We start from the raw sequence: 22,658 nt of genomic DNA, 5'->3' as shown, positions 1-22,658 counted from the left end.
AAAATTTATAAAAAAAAATTAAAAAAATTCTGCTTCAAATCCCTTCTCCCTCTTCGAAATCGTAAACCCACGGCTCCCGCCAAACTCCTCCTCCTCAGTGGCAGCCATAAACACAAACTCGAACCACAACCCTCTCTGCATCATCGCTACACGCGTCCCCAAACTTCAATTTCCTTCCCTTTCTCTTTTGATTTAGGAATTCTCAATCGCTCCCGTCCTTGGATTTTTCGTTACGCACTCTGCTGCGGCCTATTAAAGCTCTTAATTCCCTCCTCTTCAGTGAGTTTTGGAGCCCTAGCTTCCGACTCTTATATTCTTCAGTTCAAACTCGCATTTTCTGATATATATATATTTTTTTAATTTCTTATAGTTTTCACTGCTCTGGTTCCTAACAATTATGAAGATCCAACCGTCTTTCACTGTCGATACTCTACCACTATCGCTTATTGCTATTGCGGAGCTCGCTGGCATCTCGTTAGGGACTGATACTTACGGGTATTTTTTTTTTGTAAATTTGTTTTGGTTCTTTATACATCGCTTTAATTACCGATTCATGATTTTGTTTGGTGGGTTTGGTGTTTAGTAGCATGACTTTATGATTTTTTGTTTTATTGATGTTTCAGTTTGAAGAAAGATTCCGATTCTAGGTTGAAATTGCATGCCTTGTATGTTCGTCTTCTTCTTCTTGACATTGGTCGACTTGCCAATTTATACGGGCAGAACTCACATGAATCTGGCCAGGTACGAATTTTAGTTGTATTTGTTATGTATAGTTTAGTTTCTTTCTTTTATACTTACGGTTCTTAACAATTATCTTTTGTTTTGAAAATTTCAGTTTAGCACTGTGAATTTCTTTTATACTTATGGTTCTTAACAATTACCTTTTGTTATGAAAATTTCAGTTTAGCACTGTAAATTTCTTTTACACTTATGGATTTCAACAAGTATCTTTTGCAGTCGAAATTTCAGTTTAGCACTGTGAATTCCTTATATACTTATGGTTCTTAACAAGTATCATTTTTTTTCCTTTCATTTTTTTTTTGTTTTTTTTTTTTTTTTTTTTTTTTTTTTTTTTTTTTTTTTTTTTCAGATTGGATGAGTGGCTAGTATGTATCGGTTTTCTCATTTAGCTCTAATTTAGAATGCATATAGCAATCTGGTCTGCTCTTGCTGGTAAATGTTTCAGTTAGTAGTATTTTTTTTTTTTTTTTTTTTTTTTTTTTTTTTTTTTTTTTTTTTTTTTTTTTTTTTTGAACTTCTAAAATTTTACATCATTTTTTTTTTATAGATGCTTAATTCTTTTATACTTTGCAGGAACTGGGCAAACATGGGAAAGTTTGAGGAAATAAGAAAAGTACTCAAACCTGGTACGGTGGTTCAACTCAGTGTTTGCTGAATACAGTGACTCCTTAAATGAAGTCACAGCTATGTGTGTTGGTAAAAAAGGCGTCAATAAACAATCAGTCAATGTGGATGTTTCTGAGAAGGGAAAGGCAGACAGCTGTCCGTCTGTTGAAGTAGATCTTCCTGATGCTGAAATTGGCAAGGTTTACTTGCGATTTGCACCAGAACCAAGTGCTTATCCTCACATGGGGCACTGAAAAGCAGCACTATTGAATCAGTATTTTGCCCAGAGGTACCAAGGTCAGCTGATTGTGTGTTTTGATGATACAAACCCTGCAAAAGAAAGCAATGGATTTGTTGATAATCTTTTGAAAGACATTGAGACATTGGGCATCAAGTATGAAGAAGTTACCTATGCTTCAGATTATTTCCCAGATTTGATTGAAATGGCTGAGAATTTGATTCGACAGGGCAAGGCTTATGTTGATGATGCACCACGTGAGCAAATGCAGAAAGAAAGGATGGATGGGATTGAATCAAAATGTAGGAGCAACACTGTTGAGGACAATATGAAATTGTGGAAGGAAATGACTTTGGGATCTGAAAGGTGTTCGCAGGCTTTCTTTGTGGGAAGCTAGACATGCAAGACTCTAACAAATCTCTTCGAGATCAAGTATATTATCGTTGCAATCCACTGCCCCACCATCCCATTGGGTCTAATTACAAGTTATACTCAACATATGATTTTGCATGTCCTTTTATTGATGCTAAAGGAGGAATTACACACACAATTCGATCTAGTGAGTATCATGATCGCAATGCTCAATATCATAGAATTCAAGAGGATATGGGAGTAAAAAAGTTCACATTTATGAGTTTAGCCAATTGAATATGTGTATACACTTGCGTAAGCTTCTCTAGTTTGTTCAAAATGGAAAGGTTGATGGGTTGGATGATCCTCGTTTTCCAACTGTTCTAGGAATTAAGCGAAGGGGTTTGAAAGTTGAAGCTTTGATACAGTTTATACTTGAACAGGTGAAGAAATTCTGTTATACTTTAATTATGCTCATAGATGATTACAGTTTGTTTAATAAGAATATTAACTTCCTTGTCCTTCTTCTTTTTTCAGGAGGCTTCGAAAAATCTCAATCTCATGGAATTGGACAAACTTTGGACTATAAATAAGAAGATTATTGACCCCATGTGTCCTAGACACACTGCTCTCATCGAAGAATGACGTGCGCTTCTGACCCTTACAATGGTCCTGCTGAAGCATTTGTTCGCATCATACAAAGGCATAAGAAATATGAAGGTGCTTGAGAGAAAGCTACAGCATACACAGGGAGGATATGGATAGACCAAGCTGATGTCATATCCAGACAGTAAATGAGGAAATGTCCTTAATGGATTGGGGGAATGCCACAGTGAAGGAAATAAGTAGGGACCTGGATGGGAACATCACACAGTTAACATGTATTTTGCATCTTAAAGGTCATCAAGACCACAAAGTTGAAGCTGACCTGGCTACCTGAAACAAATAAATTATTTAACCTCACATTGATGGCATTTGACTATTTAATCACGAAGAAGGTGGTACACTCAATAAACTGATAATTAGAACTTTTCATTGTGTTATTTTTGTTGTTATAAACTCTATAATCTTGTTGTATTTGTATTAATGTGAAGTTATTAGTTAAGCTAATTTTTTGTATTATTCGTCATATAATCAATAAATATACTTGTTTTAGCTAGTGTACAAAAAATAATTTGACATTTTGATTTGTGCTTGTTATCATTGTGGTTGCAGCTTGAAGAAGGGGAGGACTTCCTTGTTGTGCTCAACCCATGCACAAAGATTGAGACTCCAGCAGTTGGAGATTATAACATGTGGAATCTAAAAACATGGAGAGATTTTGAAGCTGGAGAGAAGGGCTACTACAGATATCACTAGACCTTCAGAGCTTGTTATTCTATTTGCAATCCCAGATGGGTGCCAGCAAACAGTGTTGAATTTGAGGTGTTCAATACTCTAGATCCTGAAAATCCTGTTGATTTTTGTGTTCAATGAGCTATGATTCAGAAGTTTGGAACTCTCTCCCCCTGTTCTTATATCTAGTAAATGGTTACAGATACATTGTTGACTTAATATACTGATTTATTTTCTCTAGACATTGTGGATTGGACTTTGCCTTTTTTTTTTTTTTTTTTTTTTTTTTTTCTTGTTTTTTTGAATTTACCTTTCTCTGTTATGGTGATTTTTAGTAATTTTTCAATATAGTTGATAACCATTTCTGTTACAAATCTCCTTGATCCTTTAATCTGAAAACAGACTTTGAACTATCAAACGTGTTTCAGATTTTAAAAACATGAATTTTATCTTAGTTTTTGGAATGGTTTTTGGAAATGGTTTTTGGATCGCAAACAGATGATTTAACCATCCCCATTTTTGTTTACCACAAATTACTGGAACCCAGTAGAAGATGTTCATGTTATTGCATGTTGGATAATATTCTGTTGTGTCCTCCTCTTCAATGTTCCATTATTCTCAAATCAATAGGTGCTAGTGAAGGAATTTGGTCTCAAAAGCAACTGGAATTTACTTCAGTATGATCTTTTTATGTTTGGTTGTATTAAACAATATGCATTATAAAATAGTCTCAATACCTATCATCAGACAATGTCTGTGTCTAGTGACACCATTAATGAAACATTTGGTATTAGTGTTGTTTTACGGATCCACCTGGGTTCTGTACAATCACATTAGATCTAAGCTTGAATTGCGAGAACAAGATCTAGAACAAGATGAAAGATCAAAATGGATATGAAGGCGATGCTCCCACTGACGAAAAATCTGATGGCATCACCGCCAATCACTACTTCTATGTTTTGGCCGGGGGTGGTGCGAAGGCCGCAGTGGTATCCCTAAGGGTGTTCACGGGCCGAGCCAAGCCGAGTTTTCAGCTTAACGAGCTTGGCTCGTGAAATAGGGTTAAGAAACGAACCGAGCTCGAGTCGAGCCGAGCCCCAGATTATATGGCTCGGCTCGTAAGAAATTAGAGGGTATTCACGAGCCAGCTCCAGAAAATACAATTTTGTTTTTGGGCCTCTGCCCTTTTTCTTATTTTCCTTTAATTTTTTTTTTTTTTGGTTTTTCTTTCTCTAAATTGTAATTTTTGTCTAAACTGCAATTTTTTTTTGTTTTTCTTTCTTCTTATTTTATTTTATTTTTTTTGTTTGGTGTCTGCTTTTTTTCTTATTTTCCTTTAAACTGTGATTTTTTTCAAGTTTGTCACTGAATTTCCCTTTCCTTCTAAGTTGTGATATGAAGCTGTAATTGTTTAATTCTCAAAATCTTTACTGTTTCAAATAAAAGAAGAGTAAAGAAAGAGAAAGAGGATGAGACAGTTTTTAAAAAATTTGGTAAGAAACAAAATACACAGATATAGAGAAAGAGAGAGAGAATGAGGGACCCAACAAAATAAAGAGCATGAGACAGTTTAAAAAAAAAACATTTGTAAGAAACAAAATACATGGCATAGAGAAGGACTGAAGGAGCTGCTTGCCATCTGTTCATTTTTATTGGGGTTTAAAATATATAGTTTTTTTTTTAAAAAAAAAAATTAAAACCCAAGAGTAGAGAACCCAACCCCCAACATCTCAAAACCACCTCTGAGAGACCACATGAAACACTCTCATAGCCACACCAGCTGAACGAAAATCGGGAACCATCAGCAGACCAGCCAATAGAGAAGTCACACACCAGACCGCTAACACTAGCCACCTGCCAAGCACCCATCTACTGCAAACACTCCAAGAACAAAAAGTCTAGTAGCCTTCAAGCCTTGCCTCCTTCTTCCTTGAAGAGAACCACACCACCACATGACACAACCAACAAAAAAACATAATCCTAGTGCACTCACCAACAAAGCCGCATGTCCCACCTTCCAACCACCAACAAAAAAGAAAAAACCAAAAACAAATCACACAGCCCACCCAAAAACAATGCCATCACCAGCACCAACCACCAACCACCAACAAGGTTCCCTAGTGAGAAGACAAAAGAGGAACCTCATAGAGAAGCAAAATGGCAACACACCAAACCCCAACGACATCTTGACTTGTTTACCAAATTTGACCAACACTTTGCTTGATTTGTTTGGTTTTAACTACTCTCCCCTTCTTCCCATCTTCTTCTTCTTGTTTCCAGTCAGATTTGGTTTGGATTCACTGGCAAATGGGTTTCAGTCGCGTTTTTAGGGATTTTAACATCGGGGTTTTTTTTTTTTTTTTTTTTTTTAAACTTTTTGTTTTGAAAATTTCAGTTTAATCCCCATACTTTAAAAAAATCCCTAAAACCCCCCTAATAATTCGAGTTTGGCTCGACTTGCGAGCCTACAGAGCCGAGGCAGGCTCGAACTCGGCTTGTTCTCTCTCACGAATCGAGCCGAGTCGGCTCGATTCTAGACGAGGCGAGCCGTTAAGAAGCCGTACTCGAGCTGAGTCGAGGCGGCTCGCGAGTGGCTCGCCTTGTTGAACAGTCCTAGGTATCCCCAATGTTGTGATGGGAACCTGGAGTCTCAATACTCAAAACAACCCAAACATAGTGTAATACACCCAAACAGAACAATATTCTAACACAGATCAGAGACAATTGAGAAAGCACTACTATGAATATACCTATATATTGATTGATAAAGAAATGAATAACAACGATAATGAAGAACAATTAAGAAAACAGCACTGAATGTAAAGATAACCTAGCAATTCAAGGAGCCAAGGGCCTTCCTTCCAATATCCCACTAAAATATTCTTTACCCTTTACAAACGTCACACCAATTCCATTGTAATTGCCACGTGGATAACCAACTCCCACTTGCACACATGCCATTTGCCCTTATTATTCCTTTTGTAAATTTGAGTTGGATGAGTTGGGGTCTTATCAATACCCTCCCCTTAAAGAACCACCTTGTCCTCAAGGTGGGGAGATGGGAATTTGCTGTAATTGAGGTATTCTTAAAGTCAATGGTTGTGATAGTGGCTATCAATAACCCTGCCATAACAATGGTGATCTCAAGTTGGATATACTTTTGGATATTATTGTAAGCACATCTTCCATAACTAAAAATGGTAATCATGGAACTAAAATCACTATCCCAAATGATAATTTCCGAACTCTCTCTAGCCAATTAACTGTTCCAAGTGCCCATAGCAATTCCCCTATTAGTTTCTTTTAGAGTTGGAGTCTCATTTGTTTTGACTCCAACCATTGCTACCATGTGGCTTTTTTGCATCAAATGTTGAATAAAAAGGCGCTGGTCAACAGGGGAAAAGTTTCCAATCACAACCATTTGATTAAAAGTCTTTTTTTTGCTCCTAACTTCAATGTAGTCTAGGAAAGGAGCCAATCCTCATTTGAGCTACTAGGACTCTGTGGCATCATAAACGATATGTTGATTCCTTTGCATAGGGCGTCAATAATGTGCTTATCTATTATCGAATCCTAATTGATGAGTTCTATGCCTATCCAAACTTCCTTACCACTTGGCTTGATGATAATCCTCTTGATAGCCTCCATTAAGCCCTTGCTCGAAGTTGGTTTTTATTTGATGTGCGGCATCCCAAGAGGATGCTTTTCCTTCTCAAGTTGAGCTTCTAATGGGTTCTAGTTAGAAGCATTAGTAATCTGACTCATTGTCTCCCCTTAGGTTATGTTTTGACCCATGGATATTGTGAGCATGCGACTCTGTCCTTTAATCACCTTTGCATCGTAGAAGAGGAAAGGATTTTGTTCATCAATGGTTGCTAAAGCATCACCCAACTTCAAGTATTCACCAGATATGAACAGATCATCAAAACATACATGGTATCCTTGTCTTAAGCACATTATGACATCAATATTTCCCCTTCTAAGTACATCAATTTTCGTCATTTGCCGGAAAGGAGTTGTTCATTGTGGATAGAAGTTGTGATCGACCGGTGGATTTGGTGTGGTACTTAGACTTCAATAACTAGAGGCTGTCGTGGCACCAAATGGTGCCTCTTCCAAAGATCGGTGTGCCAACGAGGAGTTGCCAGAATGTCACTGTTCATCAATGAAGGGATATGTCTTGGGGTTGTCGAATGAGTGATTGTGTTGTATTTGAGAACTAGATCCAATATCCCCTGATCCAAATACCCGCCCCGACCCGACCCATACCTAGATAACCCGAGTCCACTTCCAAGTCTATTCTCAAATTGCTCAAGCCAACACTTAATTGTATTTGTTATTCCATGTTTACCCTGCCCAACTGAAATAATTTCTCTATTAAACCCATTAAGTCCAACTAGTTTTATAGCTCCATTAAGCCCACTCTTCATTTCTTCCAAAGCCCGATTCTTTTCTTCTATTTTCTAGGCTTACTCAATAAGTTGTAGCAATGAATTGGGCTGGCTCAATCTCACCTCAGCCTTAAGTTCTTGTTTGAGACCATTGATAAAAGCGGTCCACAAAATTTCTTCCCTTTCTTCATGCAAAAGTGTAGACAAAGCTTCAAATCTCCGGCGATATTTCTCCACCATGTCAGTTTGCCGAATTTCCATCAAAGCTTCATAAGGTCTTCCCTCTTGTGACCCACTAAATCGATGAAGAAGAGCAAGCTTAAAAGCCAGCCACGTCGTTATTGGGGCTCTGATTTCCATCCACTAGAACCAATTTATCGCATCTCCCTCCATACACACTGCCATTGTGTTCATCTTTTCGTTCTCAGCCACCGATACACCTTAAAATACCTTTCTATCCTGAATACCCAAATGTACGGATCCTTCCCCATGAATATCGGCATTTTGATTCTTTGGCCACCGAACTCTGGTCTATTTCATTCAGTAACTATGGGATTGCTATTCTAGTTTGTGTTGGGTTCACTGTTCTCTTCCTCTTGGTTTCGATTCTAATTCATCGGTATTTCCGTTGACCCATCCCTCTCAACTCTTCAAGTTTCCTCCTCATCTTTTTGCCTTATCCAGGCTAGCATTTCCCTTAAGCACTCTCTAATCGTTCCCAAATCTTCCTTCATCGATCTCATATCTTTTTCCACATTTCCCGTTCTAGTCTCCATTTTAGCTTTCACCTTCCCCAACCTTGCATCTGATACCAATTTGATAGGAACCTGGATTCTCAATACTCAAAACAACCCAAATAGAACAACATTCCAACATAGATCAGAGACAATTGAGAAAGCACTAATATGAATATACCACTATATTGATTGATAAAGAAATGGATAACAACGATAATGAAGAACAATTAAGAAAACAACGCCGAATGTAAAGATAACCTAGCAATTCGAAGAGCTAGAGGCCTCCCTTCCAATATCCCACTAAAATATTCTCTACCCTTTACAATTTCTATCCTTCAATTTATAGTCACAAACGTCACACCAATTCCATTGTAATTGCCACGTGGATAACCAACTCCCACTTGCATACATTCCATTTGCCCTTATTATTCCTTTTGTAAATTTGAGTTGGATGAGTTGGGGTCTTATCATGCTGTTGTTTTACCTTTCTTCGGTTTCCCCTCCAATTCCCTCTCCGATCAACCTGTAAGTCTACTTATTTATTTATTGATTTGTTTTTAATTAATTATCTTAATTACGGATATTAATGTTAATTCAATGCATTTTAAGGAAATGAATCAAAATTCAATACTCAAAAGCTCTTTTCGAAGTGTTGCTAAGTTGAGTATAGTGCAGGCTTAAAAATAGTTTGGTTTTGCATACTTGAGCAGTTGATTGAGCTTGTTAATTATTTTTATTTTTATTTTTTTAATTTGTGTAACAGTTAGTGTATATTTTGAGATTTATTTGACAAATCGACATAGTTGAAATAATGAATTAGATTATTCATCGACCTTTGAAGATTTTATTTTCTTTTGTTTTAGGTGGCTAAGTTTAAAACTGATTCAGATTTGCATTACTGAATGACAGTTCATCCACGTGGAGATGGCATTATTTTTGTATTGCAAAATGGTTGCAGGTTTCCACCTTATATTAATTTTGTTTTATTACTTAATTTTAGCGATTTCTTTCACCATTTGACCAGAATAATATCAAAGTCCAGGGTAAAGAACTCATTCTGAAAATTACATATGGGATCTGCTGAGTAACTACTATTTTGATGTAAATTTTCTTAGTGATTAGCCACTTCGATTTCCATTTACTAATTATCTTGTTATGTTGTTATGGTTAATGATATTTTTTCTAGTATATTAAGGCTTCATGGAGAATTGATTCATTATTTTACTTTGCTTGTGTAGATTGTTTGTGTGGGATGAAGAGAAGAGTGCCCAAGTCTATAAACAGTGCTTAGTCAGTTAGAAGATGCTGGGTAGTAGTTAGCAATAGCCTTTGACCCTGAGGGTTCTACTCTTGCTACTCAAGGTGAGGTAGAGATCCTACCTGTTTTCTTTTGAGATACATTTGCTGCATGGACTTAAGGTTTCTTTTTTTTTTTTTCCCCTCCCCTTATTGTTTTGGTATGCTTTACCCTTTTCTACTCCATGGATTAGATACATGCCCAAGAGCCTTGTAATATGACTCCATCATCCAGAAACAGATATGATGCCCACCTATTAATGGAAACCTCAAATATTTCGTACATGGATCTTAATGATTATCTAATTGCATTCTATAGTTATGGCTTTTGTTATGGTGTGGTGAAATGTTCAGTCAGACCACATTGTGGTCTTTTTCTAACAAAATAGCATGGTATATGATGCTTGGATTTTGGTGTAGTGTAGGATGGAAAATTATGGGTTTTAAAGTGGCCTTGCTTGGAAATTATTCGTAATGTGTTTGACGCTCATACTTTTGTCAAGGATTTATCTTCCAGGTTTGTACTAGTGATGTAATGAATTAGAGTGTTGATGCCTTAACCTACAAGCTCGATGAAAAGAAAATGAATTCACTGCTTTGTTATTGTTTATCTAGTTCTGTTGACGGTTTGGCTTGGTTCTCTTGTAGGCCTGATGGAAAATTTCTTGTCTCCTTGGGAAGTTGTGCCCTGATAAGGTTGGAGATGTAACCTTTGTGTTTGTTGTAGCTTCTATACCGAAGGAAATATAGTGTATAAACCATTTGTTCTCTTAGCTTTTGGTGGTGTAGCTCAATCTTAGTAAATTTAATAAAGCTGCCTCATGTTGAGGAGATCTAACAAAATTGTTGCTAAGGTGTTGTGGTGAATATTGTTGTTCACTATTATTTTTTTTTCTTAAAAAAATCAGCCAAAAGCAGATCATATTATTAATAGTCGCCCTTATCTGGAAAACAAAAAAAAAAAAAAAAAAAAAAAAAAAAAAAAAACAACAAGAAGCAAATCATGAACTTATTGTTGAATTCCTAAGATTAGAATGTGAAAATTTAGGAGTTATCTAGGCATTATCTAGTTTTAAAATTTAAAAGTTAGGATAATCCTAAGTTAGAGCTATTAAGATATCTAGAGCTAGTCTATAACTAGAGATGTATGATATGTATTTCTCTAAGTGAATAAGAGTGAATAAGTTTTTCCTCTATTTTCATGGTATCAGAGCCAAGTTCTTTAGCCATAGTAGTTGATGGTTAAAACAGCCATGACTGGTGGTAAGCAGGGTAGGAGCCTAAGTCCACCACATGATCGACAAATTTCTTCTTCAAATCTGAAATCTGGACAAACAGGAGTCTAGCCTTAGTTAAATGATAATAATTCCATTCAAATTAATGTTCACAAATTGAATGGAAAAAATTATATCCCATGGTCTCAAGCTATGAAGTTGATGGTTCGAGGTAAAGGAAAATTGGCTTACTTGACTGGAGCAGTCAAAGCTCCAAAGGAAGATGATCCAACATGTGAGAAATGGGATGCCGATAACAATACAACAATGGCTTGGTTGATCAATTCCATGGAGGAGGAGATAGGCTGACTCTATTTGTTTTCTCCCATTACAAAAGATATTTCGGAAATAGCAAAAGAAACATATTCAGACATGGAGAATTTAGCATAGAAATTTGAGAGAAAATCAAGGTTGAGAGAGACCAGACAAGGTAACATGTTTGTAACCCAATATTATAGTGTATTGGCTAAGTTGTGGCAAGAGTTCGATTTATTCTGTGAGGCAAATTGGAGATGCTCTCAAGACAATATAAAGTACACTAAGATGTTGGAAAAGGAGAGAGTGTTTGAGTTCCTTGCAAGGTTGAATAAAGAACTAGATGAAGTGAGAGGTAGGGTTTGGGGAAAAGAATCCTTACCTTCTATTCGTGAAGTGTTTGCAAAAATAAGAAGAGAAGAAAGCATAACGAAAGTGATAATGGGAGATTTAGTAGGAACCAACAATTTGGGTACACAGCCAGAATCAGAATCCTCATCACTTGTTTCTAAGGGTTGGGAGACACATACCAATCCTAATAGAGATAAAAAAACTATTGAAAAGAGGAGCGAAAATCTGGTGTGAATATTGTCATCGACCAAAGCATGCTAAGGCTACCTACTAGAAACTACATGGCAGACCATTAAATTGGAAGACAAATAAACCTGGTGGCAAGGGATTTCATGCTGATGTAGAAGAAACTACATTTTTGAAAGTTGAGGATCATCCAAGGTCTATACCATTTAGCAAAGAGCAGTTAGAACACCTGCATGTGTTGTTTATTCAGTCAAGTTCTAGTTCTTTTGGTTCTTCAAGTCATTCATGTTCATTTGCTAAGACTAGTAATTCTCTTATAGCTTTGCATAGTAGTTTGGGAACAAACAGACCTTGGGTTATAGATTTAGGAGCCTTAGATCGAATGTCAGGTAACTCAAATGTGTTTGTGTCTTATAGTCCATGTTATGATAATCTTAAGTTCAAAACAGTTGATGGTTCCTTGTCAAATGTAGCTAGTAAAGGATTAGTCCAACTCTCCAGAAATCTTTGTTTAAATTATATCCTTCATGTTCCTAGCCTGTCTTGTAATCTATTATCCACTAGCAAACTGACCAAAGACTTAAAATGTGTGGCTGAATTCTCTTCTTCCCATTATGAATTTCAGGAGTTACTCTCGAGGAGGATGATTGGCAATGCTAGAGAAGAAGGAGGTCTTTACTACTTTGATGAGAAGGCTAATGAGAATAATCCAGCTATAGCATCTAGGTGTAATCTAGCTCTATTACTGGTAATTTAGAAATAATGTTATGGCATAGAAGATTAGACAATCCTAGTTTTTCTTATTTGAAAAGGTTGTTTCCATTATTATTCGGAAATAAAAATTCATCATTATTTCAATGTGAGATCAACCAAATTGCAAAGCATACTCATTCAATGTATCTAGCAAATCCTTATAAGAAGTCTAGATCCTTTTCTTTAATCCACAGTGATTTGGGGGACCCTTTAGGTTACAAACATTGCAACGTCTAGGTGGTTTATTACCTTCATTGATGACCACACTAGACTAAGTTGGGTATATTTTTTGAAAGAAAAATTTGAAGCAGGTCAAATTTTTCAGAAGTTTCATTCATGGTTAGAACTCAATTCCAAACATGGATTCAGATCTTAACGACTGATAATGGTAGGGAGGATTTCAATTATATCCTAGGAAATTATCTATCTAGCCATGGGATTATACACCAAAGCTCATGTGTAGATACCGCACAGTAGAATGAGATTGCTAAAAGGAAAAATTGGCACCTATTAGAGGTTGCCTGGGCCTTGATGTTCACCATGAAAATGCCTAAATATTTTTGGGGTGAGCCAGTCCTCACAACCACCAATTTTATCAATAGGTCACCTTTTAAGAGTTTAGAGTTCAATACTCCTCTGTTTGTCTTCCTTGAAACATTTCCCACCTTTAGAGCCCTCAATTCTCTTCCTTTGAAAACTTTTGGGTGTACTGCATATGTTCATGCCTATTCTTCAAATATAGGCAAGTTAGAACCTATGGCCATTAAATGTGTGTTTGTAGGGTGCTCTCCCACACAGAAAGGGTATAAGTGTTTTTGCCCTATTCGGAAAAAAATGTTTATTTCTAAGGATGTGACTTTCTTTGAGTCTCATCCTTATTTTCCCAACACTTCTCTTCAGGCGGAAAACTTAAATGAAGATTGTTTTTGGGAAATAACACTTCACTTAAGTCAATGTTCTAATCCTACTTTCACATCAACACCTCTAAATCTGAATTTACCCCTAACTCAACCTCTTTTAACTAGAGCAGATTCTGAGGTTACAAGTCCTATTTCTATCAGAATAAAAAATCATGAAGTTGTAGGTTAGAAACACATAAAGACAGGCGAATAACAGGACTCAATCTAGCAGGACTGAAGTTTTATTCACGGAAAGTTGATCATTAAAGTAATGAGAATCTTAATGATTTGCAAGGCCAATTATCCCAACCAAAAGAAGTCATTGACTCACAGTCTTCAGTTGAAAAACGTTTGTCTCCTAGTAAGTCTGAATCAAGACATGATCTTCCTATAGCTCTTAGAAAAGGAGTTCGATCTTGTACTTTACATCATATTCCTAAGTTTGTGTCCTATGATAATTGTCCTCTGGTTTTCGTGCATTTGTTACTAACCTTTGAACTATAGAAGTTCCAAAATCAGTACATGAAGCATTGGATGATCTTAAATGGAAAGAGGCTATAATGGAGGAGATGAAGGCCTTAGAAAAGAATGGGACTTGGGAGCTAGTGAGCTTACTAGAAAAGAAGACTATTGTTGGTTGCAAATGGGTTTTTATAATGAAATACAAGACAAGAACAGTTGAGACATACAAGGCAAGATTGGTAGCTAAAGGGTTCACACAAACCTATGGAGTAGACTATCAGGAGACTTTTGCTCTTGTAGCCAAACTGAACACTATTTGAGTGCTACTATCTCTTACTGCAAATTTAGATTGGCCCTTGCAACAATTGGATGTTAAGAATTCTTTTTTTGAATGGTCATCTTGTAGAAGAAGTTTATATGGAGTTGTCACTAGGTTTTGAAGGAAGTCAGACTGACAAGATGGTGTGCAGGCTGAAAAAATCTTTGTATGGCTTGAACCAGTCTCCTAAGGCCTTGTTTGAGAAATTTACTAAAGCTATTAGGAGTTATGGTTTTGTTTAAGGACAGGCTAATCATACACTATTTTACAAGACTAAGGGCGGTATGATTACTATCTTAATAGTATATGTTGATGCTATTATTCTTATGAGGGATAATCTTGAAGAAATGGATATGGTAAAAAAAAGTTCTTGCTCAGGACTTTGAGATAAAGGATTTAGGGCAAACTAAGATATTTTTTAGGCATGGAGATTGCAAGGAATAAGAAGGGAATTTCTGTGTCTTAGAGGAAATATGTTATGGATTTATTGAAGGATATTGGAATGTTAGGTTGCAAACCTACTGAGACTCCCATTGAACAGAATGTGAAACTTAATGAGATAAATGGAGATACACCAGTTGATAAAGGGAGGTATCAAAGACTAGTTGGGAGATTAATATACTTATCTCATACTAGGCCTGACATAGCATTTTTTGAAAGTGTAGTAAGTTAGCACATGCACAATCCACAAGAGAAGCATCTTGAGGTTGTAAATAGAATCTTAAGATCTCTGAAGAAAACTCTTGAGAAATGATTGTTCTATAGGAAGACTAATGAAAGAAAGGTGGAAGCTTTCACAGATGCAGACTGGGCAGGTTCAACGAGTGATAGAAGGTCTACCTCAGGATATTGTACATTTGTTTGGGGAAATTTGGTGACTTGGAGGAGCAAGAAGCAAACTGTAGTAGCAAGGAGTAGTGTAGAGGTTGAGTTTAGAGGAACCTATGAAGCTCTATTGTGACAACAAGGCTGCAATTACTGCACACAATCCAGTTCATCATGAGAGAACCAAACATATGGAGATAGATCACCACTTTATCAAAGAAAAGATAGAAAAGAAGCTTTTGTCTGTTACATATCTACCTACAAGCTAGCAGACCACCGATATCCTTACAAAATGATTGCCTAGACAAAGTTTTGATAGTCTCATCTCCAAGTTGGGAATGCTAGACATCTTCTCATCAGCTTGAGGGGGAGTGTTGAATTCCTAAGATAAGAATGTGAAAACTTAGGAGTTATCTAGACATGATCTAGTTTTAAAATTTAAAAGTTAGGATAATCCTAACTTAGGGTTATCAAGATATCTAGAGCTAGTCTATAACTAGAGATGTATGATTTGTATTTCTTTAAGTGAATAAGAGTGAATAAGTTTTTCCTCTATTTTCACTTATGTTTACCTCACACTTAAAGAATAGAAAGATTCTTTTCTAGGAAAATCTTCAAGCCTTCTCTTGTTTGGCCTTAATTTTTGTTTACTAGAGTTGATTCTCTTTTACATGGGCTCCAAATTAACTGCATCCATTTTTAAATTCATCCATGATGAGGGTCTTGCCTCCTATAGATTCTCTCCATCTAGTGATCAGAATTATATTCTTTACATTGCTGCAATAGCAGGTGAATTTTTAGTATTCAGGAGCCACCGCCCCTTTTTCTTGCTAAAAATGCTCTTATCCACTTCACTATTTTATTAGCTAACCATCATTAACTTTACTTTTAGATAGACAAGGGTGGAAGTATTGTGACATGGAATACTAACTCTTGGAAGAGGATATGCTCGAAGCAAGTTTTTTGTGATCCTATTTTTTCGTCCAATGTTCCAACCAATGGCAAGCTCCTTGCAATGTATAAACTTTTGTTAGCTTTAACTGCATGAAGACTGTGTACACTATCATGAGAACTTTTATCTTCCTACCTTGTGATTAGTTGACATGCAGAGGGATAACTCAAAGAGAGGTTACCATTATAAATTCAAGCAATATACAAGTATGGGCCTTTGTACTCATGCCAGAGCCTTTTTTAATAGCATTTAAATTGCAATATTTTGCATTAAAGTAAAATTGATAGGAAGAATGTGATGTTTGAATACAAGGCTTTTGTTTTTGCATCTATGGACTCAAGTGCAAGGGCAACATTGATCAAGGACAAGAAGAAAAACGGTATGTCCCTTCCATGATCTGTTAGCTCAATAACTCAAATCACTTTTTCAATTATTTTTATAGGAGCACAAACAATAAAATTGAAGAGAACCGTTTTGATAACACGCTATGCAAAGATTTGTTAGCTAAGAGAGGTCATAATGCATTGGCCAAAATGTTATGCCTTGATGAATTTTTTTGGAGTACAATTGAGGTAGATTTTGATCAAATTCTTCTATTTTTGCACATTACCATTGATATATGTTATCATGCTGATTATGGCCACTATGCAAATGATAATGAAATTCCTATAGATTTTAAAATTAGTAAATGGCTATCAAATTATATGTTGTATCTTTTAGTGATATGTCCAACCATGTTGCCTAAAGGGATATTGGTGAGGTAAGGTAAAAGGAAACTTGTATGGATGTTTTGGTTTTTCTTGAAACAAAAATGAAGGGGCTAAATATGTCTAATATTTCAAAAAATGAAGCCTACAGTATAATTCTTGATTTGAGCCACTTTCCTTGTGCAAGCACAAAAAATGAGACGGTTAAAAGTCTATCTATGCTATACTATGGAAGTGGACTAATGAAGCAATTGCAAGAACTGAAATCCAACCAATATGGTTAGAGCCATGAACAGGCATGGAAGATGGTAAGTGAAATATGGATAGAAATGTTAATATATGCTACAAATAATTGTGGATGGAAGGAGCATATGGGAAACAACTTATTAAAGGTGGAGAGTTGCTCACTCATATATGTCTTTTTATGGAATATTTGGGCTTAAGTAAGCAATATCATTCATTAACATATGGGTATTTCTTTAAAAAATAATTTTTATGTCTTGCATTTCATTCTTTAACTTCAGAAATAAAAGTAGCGCAATATGACTTGATATTTTCCACTTAGACGAAGATGTGCCATAAGAAGGGATATGTAAATGAGCAACTCTTTGCCTTTAGGGAATAGAGTAGTCTGCCATTCCTTTGCTTGAACTAGATCAAAGACCTCGAGAATGCTTACCACTTATTTATCCGGTAGATTTACTTTCAGATTATGGAGCAAGACCAAAAGGAGAGAGCTTTTAGGGTTAGGAAGCGAGACAATTCAATAACAAACTATTTTGTTTTCAGATGATAAAGAAGATACTCAGGTAAAGGCAGTGATTATAGCTAAGACTGTCTCGATTCTCTGCCTTCCCACTTCTTCTAGATCCTATGCCTGCTCATCACTGTGCCCTTTTTAAGGGAGCTTTAGTTCACAAGCGCGTGATTAGAAGTTTCCTGTGTTTGACAATCTATGGTTTTTCCATTCATAACTACTTCCAGCGTATGCCAAAATTTCCACCCAAAATTCACTTACCAGCTCCCATTTTTGTTCAATATTATCCCTCTCATCATCTTGGAATTTTAGTGCGTGCAATTGCGTGGCAAGTCTACATCTAAAAATTGAACTAACTTACATGTATCTCCTCTCCTTCGTTCTACTAGAGAATCAGAGTTTACTTGAAGAATCTTACTACAAGCTCTTCTTATTATAGGGAATTTATCACTTTTATGAGTGGGTATAGTACTTAGTTTAAAAAATTGTATGGCCTCAGCATATGTATCTCTTTACATCATCTGACCAAGTCTTTTGGGCGACATGTTTGGACACATGACTAATAGATACAACATGAAACCTGATAAACATTTGCTAACAATCTTGCATTTTTGCGATGGAGGTTATTAGCATCTTCCTTATTCAAATCATCATAGTAATAGTTATCAATTGCAATGTGCCAAAGAAGAAGACTATGGATCAACTCTACATCAGTTGTGCTCAATTGAAGATAGGATTTGAGAGAAACAAAGAAACAAGAAAAGAGAAGAACACTAAGCTTTTTTTGTATTGATTAAAATTGTTACAGAAATTAGTTACAAGCTCGTTATATAGCATGAGCACAATACACGTGAGTCAAGTTGCTCATTAGCAAGGCTAGACTAAAGCTACTTGCCAGTTACCAAAAGCATAGTGGACTATTTGGGAAACTAATCCTAACATCCTCCCTTAAACCAAACTTCCATAGACATAGACAATTTTAGGGACTAATCCTAACATCCTTCCTTAAACCAAACCTCCATAAACTTGTTGATTTAACAACTAATTCAAACATCATTCTGTAATGAAGCCCTACTATACAAAAGCATTCAGAGAGCATATACAAAAGCATTTAGAGAGCAGAGAGCAGATTCACCAGTGGAGCATTCATAGAGTAGACACAAGAGCATTCAGAGAACATATGCATTCAAAGAATAGATTCATCAGTGGAACATTCGGAGAGCAAATACAAGAACATTCAGAGAGTAGATACATTCATGCTTCAGATTCATCAGTAAATCTTAGACAAAAAAAAAAAAAAAAAAAATCTGAAACAACTTCAACACCTTAAAAGCAATAGAAACTCTGTAGCTTGTTACACTGACGGAGGAGCTCTTATATTGAGCTTATCTCGAAATGCTGGAAAACTTAGAGGCTAGCAATGGTTTTGTAAGAACATCTGCTTTCTGAAATTTAGTAGGAACATATTGAACTTTCTGTTTGTTTGCAGTCACTTGGTTTCTCACATAATGAGCATCAAGCTCAATGTGTTATGTCTTGCCATGAAAGATAGGATTAGAGGCCAAGGATCTAGCACTTTGGTTGTCACACCAAATGATAGGAATATCAGTAAGTTGTAATCCTATTTTAGAGAACAAACTACAAAACTAGGCAAGCTCAGTTAAACCCTGTGCAAGGGCTCTATACTCTGCTTCAATAGATGACAGAGCAACAACTTTCTGTTTTCTAGAGTGCCACTGAATTAAGTTGGGGCCAAGGAACACACAACAACCACTTGTTGATCTTCTGTCATTTGGGCTGCTGGCCCAGTCAGCATCAGTAAAACACTCCAGATGAAACCGATGACTCTTGGTGAAATGACCTCCATAATTAGAAGTCCTTTCAATATATCTGAGTAGCCTCTTACAAGCCTGCCAATGTAACTGTGTTGGAGGCTTTAAAAATTGACTCAGTTTATTGACAGAATAGGCAATGTCTAGTCTGGATAGTACAAGGTATTGTAAGGCTCCAATGGTACTCCTGTAAAGTGCAAGATTATCAAATAATTCATTGTCATCTGGGGTCAGTTTAGTGCCTACTGCCATTGGTGCAGAGCATGGTTTGCAATCAACCATTTTGGTTTTGATTAGAATGTCCTTTGCATACTTTTCTTGATTCATGTATAGGCCAAATGCATTTCGTGTGACTTCAAAGCCTAAAAAATACTTTAAAGATCCAAGAATCTTCAAGGGAAATTGAGTGTTGAGCTTCTGTATAGTTTCTTGAATCAACTGAGGAGTATTCCCTGTTAAGAGTATATCATCCACATAGACTAAAACATACATGATTTGCTCTTAATGTTAATAAATAAACAAACTTGGATCAGCCATTGAATGTACAAAACCCCAATCGAGAAATGTTGTTTTAAGCGTCAAACCAAGCTCTTGGGCCTACTTTAACCCATATAGTGCCTTTTTTAATCTACATACATGATGAGGACTGACAGAATCCACAAACCCTCATGGCTGTACATATATACATTTTCAGCTAATTCACCATTCAAAAATGCATTATTAATATCAACCTATTGTATGTCCCATTCATGGCTCACGGCTAGACTAAGGATAACTCTAATAGTTGGTGATTTCATAACTGGACTGAAGGTTTCTAGGTAGTCAATTCCAAGGGTTTGCTGAAACCGTTTTGTAACTAATCTTGCTTTGAACATGTAGATAGAACCATCAGCATTATGTTTAACTTTAAACAACCATTTATAGCCAACTGGATGCATGTCTGGAGTAAGTGGAACCTATTTCCCAGGTTTGACTAGGTAAGAGTGCATTAAACTCTGATTGCATAACAGTTGTCCAAGAGGGGTGAGAAAGAGCTTATGAAACAGTGTTTGGTTCTTTGTATCAAGGTGAGATGTAGAAAGGAGGGCAGTATTGTGAGCTTTAGCTTTGGACCTAGTTATCATTTGATAAGTGTTTTGGGTAGTAGTGTTGAATTTAGGAAAGGATAAGTCAACAATCAATGGTATAGTGTCAAAAGATGCATCAGAAGCAATGGTTATAGGAGAAGTAATAGACATAGAAGTGTCATATACTAGAGTTAAATCATGCTTGTTGAATACTTGATTAGGCGCAGTAGGACAAGTGGAAGAGGATTAGTGACTTTTCGGCTAGTGGAGTGTAGATAGGTTGTTCGAATACTGGTTTTGAAGTATGAGTTGGCTGAGAATGACTCATGGAGTTATCAGAAGATATAGGAGATACAGAAGAGGATAGGTTATCTGAGGAATAAGTTGACACGGAGTTAGGAATATGCCAGGTTGAATGAGAAGTAGGAACAGGTGGAGACTCTATGGAAATAGGTTATGTACAAGAGGTTAAAGAACTGGAAACTTTGTGAGATTAGAAAGGAAAGTCCATTTCATCAAATTTGACACTCTGATAGATATAAATTCGACCATTAGGAGCAAGACATTTGTATCCTTTGTGTTGCAAACTAAAACCAATAAAAGTGCATTTAGTGGTATGAAAATCAAATTTATGATGGTTATAAGGTCTAAGAAATGGGTAAATGGCACAACAAAGACTTTTATGATAGAGTAGTTTGGTGGATAGTGAAATAATTTTTGAAAGGGGGAGAGATTGGAGAGCACAAGAGAGGGAAGACTGTTTGTTAAATACATTGCAGTTTGAAAGGCATGCCACCAGAATTTGAGAGGCATGTGAGCTTGAGCTTGAGCTTACAAGGTTAGACCTTTCTCAACAATTTATCTATGTTTCCTCTCTACTCTACCATTTTGTTGGTGATTGTGTGGACATGGATGCCTAAAGGAAATTCCATGTTGAGCAAAGTAGGGAACAAGGCTTCTAAATTCTCCTTCCCAATCGGTTTGAACACATTTAAAGGTTGAACTAAACTGTCTTTCTACTAACTTGTGAAACTAATGAAAATAGAGTAAGTTTCTGACTTATTTTTCAAAGGGAAGATCCAGGTAAATCGGTTGTGATCATCCAAGAACTGGATGTAATATCTAAAGCCCTCAGGTGAAGAGACAGGTGATGGTCCCCAGAGATCTGAGTAAATCAAATCAAGAGGTTTCGTTAACTGAGAAAAGGACTTAGGATATATTGATTGGTGTAATTTACCAAACTGACATGCTTGATAGAAGGTGTAATCAGCTTTGGATGAGTGATGTATTTTGAGTTCAATTAGGATCTTGGTCAAAACAAAACTATTTGGATGTCCTAATCTTTTATGCCACAACATAACATCAATTCTTTGAGCAGGAAATGATTGAATACCATGCAATTTATTTATATCAGATGCAACACAAAAGGAAGATACATTTTTAGAGTTATAGTCTGTAGCAGGAATTACAGAGTTATAGTATGTAACAGAAGACTTATTACAATTCAAACATGGTTGGCCAGCAGACAAGGCACAACCTAATAGACACTTAGAGATACTAGTAGACAATAAAGGCAAAACACAAGTGCTGAAAGTGAGGTTGGATTATTGTCATAAGGCTGAAGATTAACTGAAGTTGCCAAGGCTCCAATAGGAAGACAAGAAGCAGAGATTGGAATCTAAAGTCGGTATAGGCCATCCTTAAGCATTCCTTAAAGAAGAATTGCTTTGGAAGACTTGTCCTTAACCACATAGAAACCAAAGTAAAAATTCAACAAACACTTCATTTATCTCTAGTAAATTTGGATATGCTTAGCAGGTTCTTTGTAATTTTAGGAACATAAAGAAATTCCTAAGATGCAAATTTCTACCAGGATAGGATAACATAGAGGAACCAATGTGAGAGGTTGAAAGTAACGCACCATTTCCCACTTGGAGCTGCTCACTTCCAGTGTAGCTAGTGCTTACTATTAATTGTGCAAAATCAGAGGTTACATGGTCTGTTGCTCCAGAATCCATGTACCATGCTGCATCCTGAACAACTGAAGGTGTAACAACATAGTTGATTGCTGCAGGGGTGTGATTCTGGTTTTGTGATTGTGATTGAGCCATGAATACTTGACTTTTTATGTTTGCAGGTGTAGAAAGGGATTGATGTGTTAGTGATCCAAAACCAGAAGTAATTTGTGGGGAGAAATCCTTTGATGATTATACTGATGATCCTAAATTCATACCAGCTCTAGAGTAGTGCGCAAAGGGCCGTGAACTCATACCAGCTCCAGTATAATGAACAGAAGGTCCAGAGTTAGGACCTTGTGATAGTCC

The 22,658-nt window shown here is 36.4% G+C and overlaps 1 protein-coding gene and 1 pseudogene across 1 annotated transcript; one reads left to right on the top strand and one right to left on the bottom strand.

Annotated features, from left to right (window-relative positions):
* The first annotated feature begins 1,142 nt into the window (after positions 1–1,142).
* LOC116130494 lies at positions 1,143–3,377 on the top strand (annotated as a pseudogene).
* Positions 3,378–19,081: 15,704 nt separating this feature from the next.
* On the bottom strand, positions 19,082–22,445 carry LOC116130493 (uncharacterized mitochondrial protein AtMg00810-like). The gene is made up of 2 exons (XM_031416230.1): positions 22,256–22,445; positions 19,082–19,719 (listed from the first exon to the last, which is right to left on the bottom strand). Exons 1-2 carry the CDS (start codon positions 22,443–22,445, stop codon positions 19,082–19,084), a joined length of 828 nt encoding a protein of 275 aa, XP_031272090.1.
* Positions 22,446–22,658: the final 213 nt, after the last annotated feature.

Source organism: Pistacia vera, unplaced genomic scaffold, assembly GCF_008641045.1.
Source record: "Pistacia vera cultivar Batoury unplaced genomic scaffold, PisVer_v2 Contig222, whole genome shotgun sequence".
NCBI lineage: Eukaryota > Viridiplantae > Streptophyta > Magnoliopsida > Sapindales > Anacardiaceae > Pistacia > Pistacia vera.
This window is presented reverse-complemented; position numbering and strand designations above follow the sequence as displayed.